The following is a 12,303-nucleotide window of genomic DNA, read 5'->3' as shown; positions in this document are numbered from 1 at the left end:
TTGGCGGCGAAGTGAATAAAAAGAAGCTCATTGGTATGAGATTTATGGTGAACTTTAAGAGGATAAAATGTTAAAATAATTTTTATAACCGGAAAATCCGAGAGGAGAGGTTGTGTTTGGTTGTGTGTTTGAGTTTGATGATAGATGTTTGGTTTGGTTCCATTTTTTTTTTTTGTTGAATAAGTAGTGAATTTTATAAAATGTACAAAATTGTGTGAAATATTTGTATTGTCACAATATTGGATAGAAAGAACACTTCCCGATGCCAAGATCAGAAACACCTAGAATATCGTCATGGGTATTCTGAAATTGATGCCCCAAACTGTTGGCTTGTGAGTATCTTCAGTGAATTATATAAACCAGAATCCCTTCATGTTTTCTTTTCATTCCAATTTTTCTCGATCTCACTATCACTGCCAATGGCATCATCTGATCTCAAATCAGCCGCGTTACTGGACCAGATGAAGACCCACTTCTCTACCGACGCCGGCAAAGCCCTCACCAAAAAAATCGGACTTGTATATCAAATTCACATCGCTCCCAAGGTTGAAATTTGTTATTATTATATACTGTACTTTCTCAAACTCCCTAATCACTTGCAATCAAGTCAAGTAATTATCATCTGTTATTATGTCGATTCGACAGAAAATGGGATTCAACGAGGAGATTTACGTCGTCGATCTGAAGAAAGGAGAGGTTACTAAAGGTATGAAGTTCTTGACATCTTTCTACTGTTTCCACATTTCTTTATTCTTTATTCTGTGATGTTGGATTAAACGAAGAATTGATGCCATTAGTGGGAGTTTATTTAGCTGATTAATTTGGAATTCTGATTTAGGCCCATATGAAGGAGGAAAACCAGATGCCACCTTTTCTTTCACAGATCCGGATTTCTTCAAGATTGCTACTGGAAAAATGAATCCTCAAATTGCTTTCATGAGGTAAAAACAAAAAATCCATGGTGACACCTTAGTGATTACTATATGAAAGAATAAATCTTTCTTTAATCTTGGTTCATATGTGCAGAGGTAAAATGAAGGTGAAGGGGAGTTTGAGTGCAGCCCAGAAGTTCACTCCCGACATATTTCCTAAACCCTCAAAGATGTAAGCAGGGTGTTTTATAAAGTTGGTCTAGTGGTAGAGATGAAGTTAGAAACCAATTTAATCGAATATGAGCACCATATTGTGTCTAATAAATTCAGGACAATGTTGTTAATGTGTAATGATGTTGATTTTGTTTCATGTGATTCATTTATAGCAATGCCAATTGATCCACAATAGCTAAATAATTTGGACATGGTTTTTGAGCCTTGAAACAACAGCATCAGAACATGTAAATTGCCAATTGCAACCTGCTTTTGGAGACGAGAACACTAAAACGCGAATTGCTCTATAATAACAATGAACTTTTATCTAATTTTGAATCATGAAACAGCAACACCAAAGCAACAAATTGCCAATAACAACGAGCTTTGGAGTTGAATGTGAGTTTCCATTTAATGTGGTAGCAAAAATACAAAAATAATAACCTCGAAGCAAACGCAAGAACATGAATGTGACAATAACAAACGAACTTTTTAATATAAATAATAATTATTAATTTTAGAATATTTAACTTGCTATATATAAACAAAAGTAGATATAAAATTAATAATAATTAAAACAAATTCATTAATTTAACCTAAAAAAATTAAATTTTCACAATATATATTTTTTAAATAGATCACTCTCCTTAAAAAAAACATAAAACCTTAAATAATCAAAAAGAAAAATACAAATATCTAGTTTTTGTAGTGGTCGATACTTGAGTTGTATAAATATATTGCATCAAATCTGAGCGAAGGTTGTTATGTCTTTCTTAATTACATATTTCCCAAACATAATTTTGGTATTGTTGGACATCAATTTCTTTTTGTTCATAAAATGAGTGTTCCATCATAGCTACAAATTACAAGATATTCGTCTTTGTGATAATTGTTAGGGTCACTACAAGCTCAACCATGTTCAATATAAAAGAATAATGAGGTTCTATTTTCTAAAACAAATTGGTGATAGAAGGGATTACTCATTGCCATATATGCTAGCATATAATTTCTCTTTCTATTGATGTGGGATTGGGTTTGCATCCCAATAATCCTCCCCTCAAACTCAAGTTCCGCCCTTTGCCTCCCCTTCAGTGATTGTTCATTAGATCCAATCTTTTTTCATACCGTCGATACTCTCGGGACACGCGCTCACCTAACCTAGGGCCATCATAAAGACTTTTGATACAAGACTTCAGGATCAACTTCATTGGACTGTGAATTACTACAGATTGTGCTACCTGTGCCGACCACATCATTCGGGCTATGACTATAGCTCTGATACCATTTGTTAGGATCGCTACAAGTCCGACCATTCTCAACATAGAAGAGCAATAAGGTTCCGTTTTCTAAAACCAATTGGTGATAGAATGGATTACCCATTGTCGTATATGCTAGCATATAGTTTTTCTTTTTATCAATGTGGGAATTGGGTTTGCATCCCAACAATAATATTATGTAATATGATGCATATATACATTATGTTTCTTAATTGTTTGGGAAGCAATGTTCGTGGCGGGTTTTTCGCTATATGTAAATGTTGCTTATGGACATCAAATGCTCGTTTCACATCCTTGTTGATTATTGTGTTGCCTTCAACTTTCTTCATTTTTCATCTTGTGGACATGTGATGATTTGAAAAATGTAGAATATCAAGGATGTATCTTATCAATAAGAGAAAACTTGTGCTTATATTATACTACAATAACTTTAAACCACACTCTAGTCTTATCCATTTAATATGTCTTTAAATATTGACGACTAATAAAGAACATTGATGTTATTGTTGGAATCGGAAATGGCAAAGAATACATGTCAAATCCATAGATCATTTGACACCACTCCTTCTAGAATTATTGTCGGGTGTGAATGATAACCTCGTATGATTGATTTTGTCGTGAATTAGAAAAATTTATCAACAACCATCGCTTCTAAGAATTTCAAGAAAGTCATGTTTGGATTCATACGCCTTATATAATTGTAGAATGCCATTCCACATAGTTTGTGCAAATATTTTTTTTCGTAATGGTTAATGACACTTTCATAAAACATATATATATATATATATATATATATATATATATATATATATATATATATATATATATATATATATATATACTTTTCCACGAAGTTTTCTCATATATCTAAAACATTAATCTTATGAGTAGGTAACAATGTGGTATGTTATTTGATGTGTGAGGATATGCACTTTTGTAATAGAGTAAAATCCTTCTACACCTTGTATCCCATGCTAATCTAAAAATTGGTAACACGCTCTCAAATTCATGAACTATTTGTAGGAATAGTTGTTCGTTAATCACTAGCATTGTCATCTTAACATGTTAGCATCATATATGACATTCTAGGAAAAGTAGCCTTGTATGATATGATCGTGTACAACTTCATGATCTCTATTTAAAGCAACTATCCTCCTTCTACACAGACTTTCAACATCATCAGAAAAAAAAAATGATGGTTGATGCTTCTGCGATTGTTGTGAGAAAAATGTGTTGCGACCAATGGTCCCATGAAGATGATGATGGGGATGATGACAAAGTGCTTCCATATTTCTTTTATTTGTAGGTTAAAACCTTAAATTTCAATTATTTTAATTGCCAATGGTAAAAAATAATAGATAAAGAATAAATGGAAAGTGAGACCGCTCTTACAGTGAGGTCTTCAAACTATGAGGCCGCTAGGGCGGTATGGTGTTCCCAGCGGGACCATTATGCCACATCACCTTCTCGTATGTTGCAGGGTGGCCTATGGTCTAACATTATAACAACAAACTTTGGAGATGAAAAAATCGACACACTAAAGGTAATCTCATATTTAACACTGGTCTCATCTCAAACCTGGCTTGGTTTCGTCTCCTTCTGTGAGTGAATCTGAAGCAAGATTCTAAATGGCCTGAAGGATGGCATGGCGGAAAAGTCAAGTCTCAATTTTTTACGAGTCATGGTGTTTTTAAGGTTTGATTTGTAACGACAATTTTGTATACATACAAAAAAAAATCATAATTAGATATTTATATAAAATATATCATTTTTTAAGAGTTATATCAGGTTTTAATAACAAAAAGTTAACAAAGACTCAATGGTTTCATTCCCAATCTAAAAAGGTCAAAAAGAAAAAGAAAAAAATGTGTCTTGAAAAACACTCGCACGATAACGCGCCTTGACCCGCATTGCCTAACATCACTGTCATGAAGGTTTTCGAGATGACGTAGTCATGCCTTGCACCTTCGCACGCCACATGAAACTCATTTTAGAACCATGATTTGAAGTGGATATTAGAGGTATCTTGAAATCAAAGGGTGAGATTATGATGATTTAATCCAGTTACCCCGTTGAAGATGATTAAAATGAAGATATGAAAATGGTGGGATTTTTATCTTGATGGAAATAGAGATCTCAAAATTAGTAGACAAGATTGAGATGATTCTTTTTCTTGATTTGTATGTATGTTATGCAAAAGAAAATATGATGAAGAATGGCCTTTCTTCTTTGTGTATTTGTCACTGAATTGCAAGTGGGTAGAAAAATTGAAGGGTATGTGTGGAGATGATGATGGTGATGTTTTTGGCTCTCAAGAATGAGGTGTAGAGATGTTGAACATGAGCTAAGAGCTCTTAATGTGCATGTGATGATGATAAAGGACATCCACAATACATTGAATTCAATAGAGTTTAATGGATTGCTACATCATCTTTCTACAATCCATACAACTTTATCATTTTTTTCCTATAATGCATTGAACTCTACAAAGTTCAATAGAATGTTACAAAATGTAATTTATAGTAAATATTTAAGAATTAAAAACTTTTTTTTTCTTATTGAAGAGTTCAATGATCATTGAACTCCAAATCTATTGAATATCAAGGTAAGACAAGGTCGTCAATTTGTTGATTAAAACAAAAATCAAACATTTTGTTGACCATGTCCAATTGTCCATTATGTATTTGCAGGCCCAGTATCAACATGGACCAAAATGTATATTGTATTTAAGTATTTAACTGCCTTTGTTATTGTTTATATTCCTAAAAAAATTCAGACTTATTATGGATTGGTAACTTTAACTACACAAATACATTACTAAGAAAAACAAGGGATTAAAACTCGTTATTATATGCTAAATTTTATAATATAATTTCAATCTCATAATTAAAATAAAAATTAAGCCTCACATATAATGTTGGGTCTATTGACAGTGAGTTTTACTGTTTACGTTTTTGTATTCAAGGAGAGAAGCTGAAGTTGATGGTTGTCGGGATCTGTAGGTTAGAATAATGGAATTGCTCTTAACCTCTTGTTCTTTTTTTTTTTATAATGAAAAATTTATTACAATAATAACATATATTTAAATAAGTTACGTTATTATGTGTATATATTTAAATAAACAGTTTTATATATTCCCTTTCAGGAGTCATCTTTGCAATCTAAACTCATGGCGTGAAGTTCTCTACAATTCCATCATTCCAAACGTTTAATCCACGACAGAAAGTCTTTTTATAATCCCTTTCCTTTCGGATTAATCATGAAATCCAATCATTACACATTCAAACATGAGTCTCGTTAAAGTCGCCACTTTCACTCAACGTTTGTTCTTAGTCACATGCTTTCTGGCACCCTCGCTTGCAGCAGCTCCTACTTTGCTGTTTCAGGTTCAAAATCAACTCCTCATAACACCAAAAATCTCACTTCTCGTAAGTTTTAATCCTCTTAAATAACTTTACAGGGGTTCAATTGGGATTCATGCAACAAAGATGGTGGATTATACAATTCCCTCCTTGGCTCCATTGATGACCTCGCCGCTGCCGGAATTACCCATGTTTGGCTCCCACCTCCCTCCCAATCCGCTGCACCACAAGGTCTTTCTATCTTCCTTCTAAGTACTTCTGAGTTTTGTCTGATCGTTTAAGTATAGAATAATCATGGTTTTGAATAATTTATTACTGTTGCAGGATATTTGCCAGGACGTTTATACGATCTGAATGCATCAAAATACGGGAATGAAGAACAACTGAAATCTTTGATCAAAGCTTTAAACAACAAGGGAATCAAATCCGTTGCAGACATAGTTATAAATCACAGAACAGGGGAGAAGCAAGATGGAAGCGGGAAATACTGTATCTTCGAGGGTGGAACTCCAGATGAACGCCTTGATTGGGGATCTTCCATGATTTGCAAAGACGACGACTATTGCATTGGCAATGGAAATCTCGACACCGGAGGTCCCTTTACAGGTGCCCCAGACATCGATCACGTAAACCCTACAGTCCAAAAGGAGTTATCTGATTGGATGAACTGGCTCAACACTGAAATAGGGTTTGATGGGTGGCGATTTGATTACGTAAAAGGGTATTCCTCGAGTTTCACCAAGATCTACATGACCAACACCTCTCCAGATTTTGCAGTTGGAGAGCTATGGAGCTCGTTAGCTTATGGGGAAGATGGAAAACCAGATTACAATCAAGATAACCATAGAAATGAACTTATGAAGTGGGTGGAAGAAGGTGGAGGTGGCGCGTTAACAGCTTTTGATTTTACTACAAAGGGTATACTTCAAGCAGCTGTGCAAGGTGAGTTATGGAGATTGATCGATCCAAATGGTAAACCTCCTGGGTTCATCGGAATTATGCCTGCGAATGCTGTGACATTCATCGATAACCATGATACATACTCCCAAAATCTTTGGCCATTTCCTTCTGATAAAGTTATGTTAGGATATGCCTACATTCTCACTCATCCAGGAATCCCATCGATTGTAAGTTTGCATTTTTTTTCTTTTTGTGCCATTAATTAGTAGTAGTACCAATGGTTTAACAAATTATTGACTTTTGTTTTGCGTTTGATTTGTAGTTCTACGACCATTTTTTCAGTTGGGGGTTGAAGGAAGCGATCATAAATGTATCAGCGATTAGGGCAAGGAACGGGATAGGAGCAACGAGCCAAGTGAAGATATTGAAATACGAAGCTGATTTGTATGTTGCTGAGATTGATGAAAAAATCATGGTGAAAATCGGATCAAAAGATGATCTTGGAAATCTCATTCCAGAGAACTTTGAGGTTGCTACTTCTGGGTTGAACTACGCAGTATGGGAGAAAAACACCATAAAGTTTGAATGAAGCAATTGTTGTATGTTGTAATAATACAAAATAAGTACTTAATAAATTGTTGTAATAATTTAAAATATTTAATCAAATTGATAACTAAAACGCGGCAAACCCATATAAAATATTTAGATCATATTGTTACAAATACAGAAGTTAAGAGTAAAAATTGCTTTGTAATTGTATCCCCATTATGTATTATTACTATTATTATTATTATTATTATTCTTGTTTGAATGTCCTTTCTTTTTGCTGAAGAACATTAAAAATCTAGGAAAGAACGACTTCTTCTTTTTCTTCCGAGTCTTCCCTTCACGAGATGATCCAGTCACATTGTTGAAGCTTTCAGAACTTTTTCCTTCTTTACCACGAACTAATCCTTTCTGTCTTCCATTTTCTTTAGCTTTTCTTCTTTGTTCACTTTCAGATCTCCATGTTCTAAGCTCCTGTTCTACAGCCAGTTTCCCTTCCTTAGCCTTCTCAGCTTTCTCCTTTGCAATCGAGAGTTGTTTCCTCTTTAAAACTATATCTGAGTTTACTTTCTCAAGGTTATTCACTGTTTTCACTTCCGATTCTTTTGCTAAATCAATCTTTGACATTGCTTCTGAAACCCTACAATTAGCTTCAGTCTCAGCTTCTTGAGCTTTTCGAGTTAGTTCATAGTAATCCTCTAAGGATATTGTAACTCCAGATTCTCCTTCACTCTTTCGAGCTGATTCGGTTTCATGAAGTGCAGTAATTGCTCCAACAGCTAATCTTTCTGATGCTCGAGCTGCTTCAATCTCCTTTTGAGCAGCTATCAATCTGCTTCTCATTGTTTCTGCTCCAGCTTTCGCTTGATCCGCCTTTTCTTTCGCTTTCTGTAGTTCTTCATGTGCTGACCTGGCTAGCGATTTAGCATGATCTGCCTCTTCGGCTGCTTTCTGAAGTTGTTTCGGGAGTTCGATTGCTTTTTCTCTTGCTAATTTTTCCTTCTTTTGAATTAGGGAAATCTCTGAAATTGTTCTATTTAGGTCACATTCAAGAGATGCAACTGTTACTGATGCCATTCCTTGTCTTCGTTTTATCGCGATGAGCGTTGATTTCTCTTTCTCGAGTTCCGAGTTCAATGAATTCGCAGCTTGTTTCAATGATTTGACCTCATTCGTTGCTAATTCGATGCTTTTGTTCCCTTCCTCAAGTTTAATCTTTTCTACATCGATAGCGTCTTGCATTTGTTTACGTGTATTGCTATTGTTATTTAACGATTCGTTATTTTCCATTTCTTTCTCATGATTTTCGCCCATGTAAGCAGCTAATTCGGATTTCAAGTCATGAAGCAATACGGAAGCAGTTTCGAGTTTGGACTTAAGATCTTCAACTGAAACGATTTGCCGATCGACTTTTTCCAATTCCGATTCCGATTCTTTCAATTCCTTCGCCCAATTCAAAGTATCTTCCTCGCGTGCCATTCCGATACCGGTTCTGTATTCCTCCGCCTCCATACGAGCGGCATGCGCAGATTCCAACGCCTCTTTTGTTGTCATGAGTTTGATAGTCAACCCTTCAACTTGTTTCTCAATTTCTTTCGAATTAGAAACAGCCTCTTTAGCATTCTTTATAGCTACATCTCTTTCAGACACCAATAATTCATAATCGTTTTGGAGATCTTCAAGCTCCTTTTTAACAGTTTTCACCTCAGAAACAGCAGCTTCATGTCTCGCATGTGCAACTTCTCTTTGTATCTTCGCAGCAACACTAGAATCATCAGCAATCCCTTGCTCCATTTCTTCCACTCTTAGTTTCGCAAGTTCTGCATCTTGTTTTGCTTGACGCTCTTCTGTTTGTGCTCTTTCAAGATTAAGTTTTAGTTCTTCTACGAGCCTTTTAGTGTCATCGAGCTCCTTTAACACATGTAGCTTCGATTCTTCGGCTTTCTCTGACTTTTTCTTATACAATGGGATCTCTTCACGTGCCTTTTTGAGCTCTTGTATTATATACTTCCGCTTCTGCAAATTGGGTTTTAATGTTTTATATATCCATAGATTTTTTAGTAGTGATATAAACAAAATGGATGATATTATACCTCAGCGGTTTGGAGTTTATGGGCTTTCCAATCGATGATTCCACCAAACATGGAAACAGCTGCTTTAACAGATTCGAAAGGTGCAGTGGTATCGATAATGGCATTACTATAAGTTTTCTGAAGCTTTTTCCCTGAATCAGCCTTCTCCAATGGTGCAATGGTATCAACATTACTATAAGATTTCCGAAGCGGTTTCTCAGAACCAGTCTTCTCCAATGGAGAAATGCCATTAAATGCCTTTTGATCATGATTGCAAATCTCACCATTTGTTTCTCCGGAAGGTGATTCGGGATTTCTTGTTGGATTATTTGCTTCTGGTTCTTCTGATGTTTCTAATGGAAGAGATGATGGAATTTCTTCTTGAACGTGATCATCTGGTTGTATTAGGATTTCTTGGGAAGATGTTAACCGATCATCTAATGGTTTTGGATCAGTTGAGGCTTCTTCTTCAATTTCGGATCCTTTTGATGTATCTTGTTCAGAGCTTGAATTACCGAAATTTTCCTCTGCATTCGATCCATTCTCAGTGTCCTCCTTCCCTACATCTGTTTCAGATTCTAATTCTCCATTTGTGACCAATTTAGCAGACTCTTCACCATTTGAGGTTAAATTTTCTTCCAGAGCTTTCACTTCATCCATTCTAGAATTGTCAAACAAGCACCCGTTTGTTGGATATCTGAGATTCAATTCATAACACAAATCTTCATTCGTGGAGGCGAATCACGAAAAACAAATCAATTTGCAAAAAATTTCATCCAAAGATCAACTGTTCTTGGTCGTCATCCCCCTCGTATCATCGAATATTCATTGCATCCTTTCGCCAATGAATTCAAAGGATCATACGAAATAATCAAATAATTATAACGCCCTAACAAAACCCACAAAACAACATTCAATCAAATTAAACTCAGAGTTAGAAAGAGATAAGAGAGGTTAAACGCATACCCGGAAATCCCCGGAATCAAATCCAGAGGTTTGATGAAAATATCTTCTGATATCGAGAATATTAACTTTGATTAACTCCAACAAACCAGCGATTAAAGCTTCGGAAATCACTATGTAAAACAGATCCAAATGAAAATGATAATCAATTGATGAGGAAAGCAAAGGAATTAGTAAAATGGATGGAAATAATGAGCGCAAACAGAAATAATACCAATTTCACCACAATATGATCTGAAAGGCGCGCTGTTTTTCGAAAAAATTTCATGTTTGCGTCTATTTTTAGGTTTAAATATATTTTGATTGCTATATTTAGTTGAAAATGTATTTTTATTGTCATGTAAATAGAGATATTGTGTAATTTAATATATATTGTGAAGCATTAGTTATCTTTACTTTTAACAAATTATCAACTACTTGCATAACTTTAAAAGGATTAAGAGGGAACCAAGAAGAATTAATGTTTTACTTTGTTTGGGAAAAAAAAAAAAAAGAGCTTGTCTCCTTGTGCATTGTCTTCGTCAAAGAGGTTTCGAGAAAACGTTAACAGAAGGAAAATGCTGATATGTAACCGAATGGGATCTCAAATCACAGATATAAAGCATCAAAGTAAGTGATTTTGTTGTTTGTTGCATATATAATTTTGTTTATTTTTTAATTTGGATTCGGTATTTTAATATGTAGCTAAAATGACATTAAATATTTTTTATTTTTCTAAAGATAAAAATATTAAAATAACCCCTTGTTTTGACAAAAATAACTTTAAATTTTCTGCTTTCCTCAAAATGCCCACATATTTCATAACAGGGTCATTGCAAAATTATGTACTTCATTACCTACAAATCATTATCATAGATCTTAGTTGTGATTTAGATTGTGTTTGACAAGTCAAAGTTAACTGATAAACTAATTTATTTTGTAAATGTTTTTAAATTGACTTGTTAATGGCAATTAGCAAACCAAAAATAGTTTATAAGTTAGTTTAGTAAAAAGCTAGTTAGACTAGTTTTTCATGAGTTTTTTTTTTTTTTTTTTTTTTTTTTTTTTTTTTTTTTTTTTTTTTTTTTTTTTTTTTCAAATATACCTTTAATTTGTTATAAAAAAACATATTCTTCTAAATGTTTTTTTTTATTTTTTTTTTTGTCATTTTATATCTTTCAACTAGCTTATAAGTTAGTTTTTACCAAACATCATTTTTATCAGCTAGTTTTCCAACTAATATGTCAAACATAGCCTTAGTACGAATAGGTTTCATTTATGAAATCATTTTTTTGTTTTAATTTGTTTCACGTATTGCAAAATTAATCATGTCACATCGGTGACGGTTCTAAATCGGAGAGTGAAAACCTTGAGGAACAAGGTGGCGAACTTGGTTAAAGTTTAGTAGCAGCATCAGAGAGGCTCTGAGTGGACTTAGGAACCCGAGGATAAGATGACGAAGCATTATCCAGATTTTTTCGCAGAGGCCAACTTCGAGGGTGAAGTCTGATTCTAGTGGGGTAGATTTGTAACACCCGTTGTCATGTAGTTTTATTTCTAGTCCCTTGTGTTTTAAAGGCTTGCAAAAGGGTCCATACACTGGGCATACAAGTTGTACGTGGGGAGTAAGGCAGTTGGCCTTGGGGGCAGGTCAACATTTGAGTACGTTGGGTGTACGTATGAGTACGTGAGCGTACTTGTGTTGTCTCCAAACCCTAAAATTTAGGACATGACCCCTATTTAACCATCTTATTCCTCCCTTGGACACCATCTTATCAAGCCTCCATTCCCTCTAAACCCTAAAATTGAACCCTAATGTGTGAAGGAGAGTTTCGAAGCTTGTAAGGTGATTCTTGTGTGTTTGGTGTTTGAAGGAAGACCTTTCAAGTGAAGGTGGTGCATTCAAGCTTGTAGATCCAGAAACTTCACCTTCTTGTGCACCTTTTTAAGGTATAAAGTTTTCATCTTGAAGCTTGTATTAGTAGATCTTGTTTAGTCTTCTATCCCAAAGCTTGGACCTTTAAGAGTATGAAGTGCTACAGATCGATTAAGTTTTCCTTTCAAGCATCCTAAGGTGTCTTGAGTCATAAAAATGCTAACTTGTTCACTTCTTTTCTTC

At 34.6% G+C, this 12,303-nt stretch overlaps 3 protein-coding genes across 3 annotated transcripts; 2 read left to right on the top strand and 1 right to left on the bottom strand.

Moving 5' to 3' along the window:
• Positions 1-283: 283 nt before the first annotated feature.
• On the top strand, positions 284-1,242 carry LOC145057611 (sterol carrier protein 2-like). Its single transcript, XM_079005479.1, has 4 exons — positions 284-545; positions 646-706; positions 839-941; positions 1,027-1,242. Exons 1-4 carry the CDS (start codon positions 420-422, stop codon positions 1,106-1,108), a joined length of 372 nt encoding a protein of 123 aa, XP_078861605.1. The 5' UTR covers positions 284-419; the 3' UTR covers positions 1,109-1,242.
• A 4,271-nt stretch (positions 1,243-5,513) lies between these two features.
• AMY1 (alpha-amylase-like protein) lies at positions 5,514-7,435 on the top strand. Its single transcript, XM_079005478.1, has 4 exons — positions 5,514-5,748; positions 5,823-5,955; positions 6,049-6,851; positions 6,947-7,435. The coding sequence occupies exons 1-4, from the start codon at positions 5,650-5,652 to the stop codon at positions 7,211-7,213; spliced, it is 1,302 nt and encodes a 433-aa protein (XP_078861604.1). The 5' UTR covers positions 5,514-5,649; the 3' UTR covers positions 7,214-7,435.
• Positions 7,390-10,392, bottom strand: LOC145057609 (protein WEAK CHLOROPLAST MOVEMENT UNDER BLUE LIGHT 1-like). The gene is made up of 3 exons (XM_079005477.1): positions 10,209-10,392; positions 9,264-10,131; positions 7,390-9,186 (listed from the first exon to the last, which is right to left on the bottom strand). Exons 2-3 carry the CDS (start codon positions 9,900-9,902, stop codon positions 7,390-7,392), a joined length of 2,436 nt encoding a protein of 811 aa, XP_078861603.1. The 5' UTR covers positions 9,903-10,131; positions 10,209-10,392.
• Between the last annotated feature and the right edge of the window lie 1,911 nt (positions 10,393-12,303).

Source organism: Lactuca serriola, chromosome 6, assembly GCF_051521515.1.
Source record: "Lactuca serriola cultivar US96UC23 chromosome 6, Lser_US96UC23_V15, whole genome shotgun sequence".
NCBI classification, from domain to species: domain Eukaryota; kingdom Viridiplantae; phylum Streptophyta; class Magnoliopsida; order Asterales; family Asteraceae; genus Lactuca; species Lactuca serriola.
This window is presented reverse-complemented; position numbering and strand designations above follow the sequence as displayed.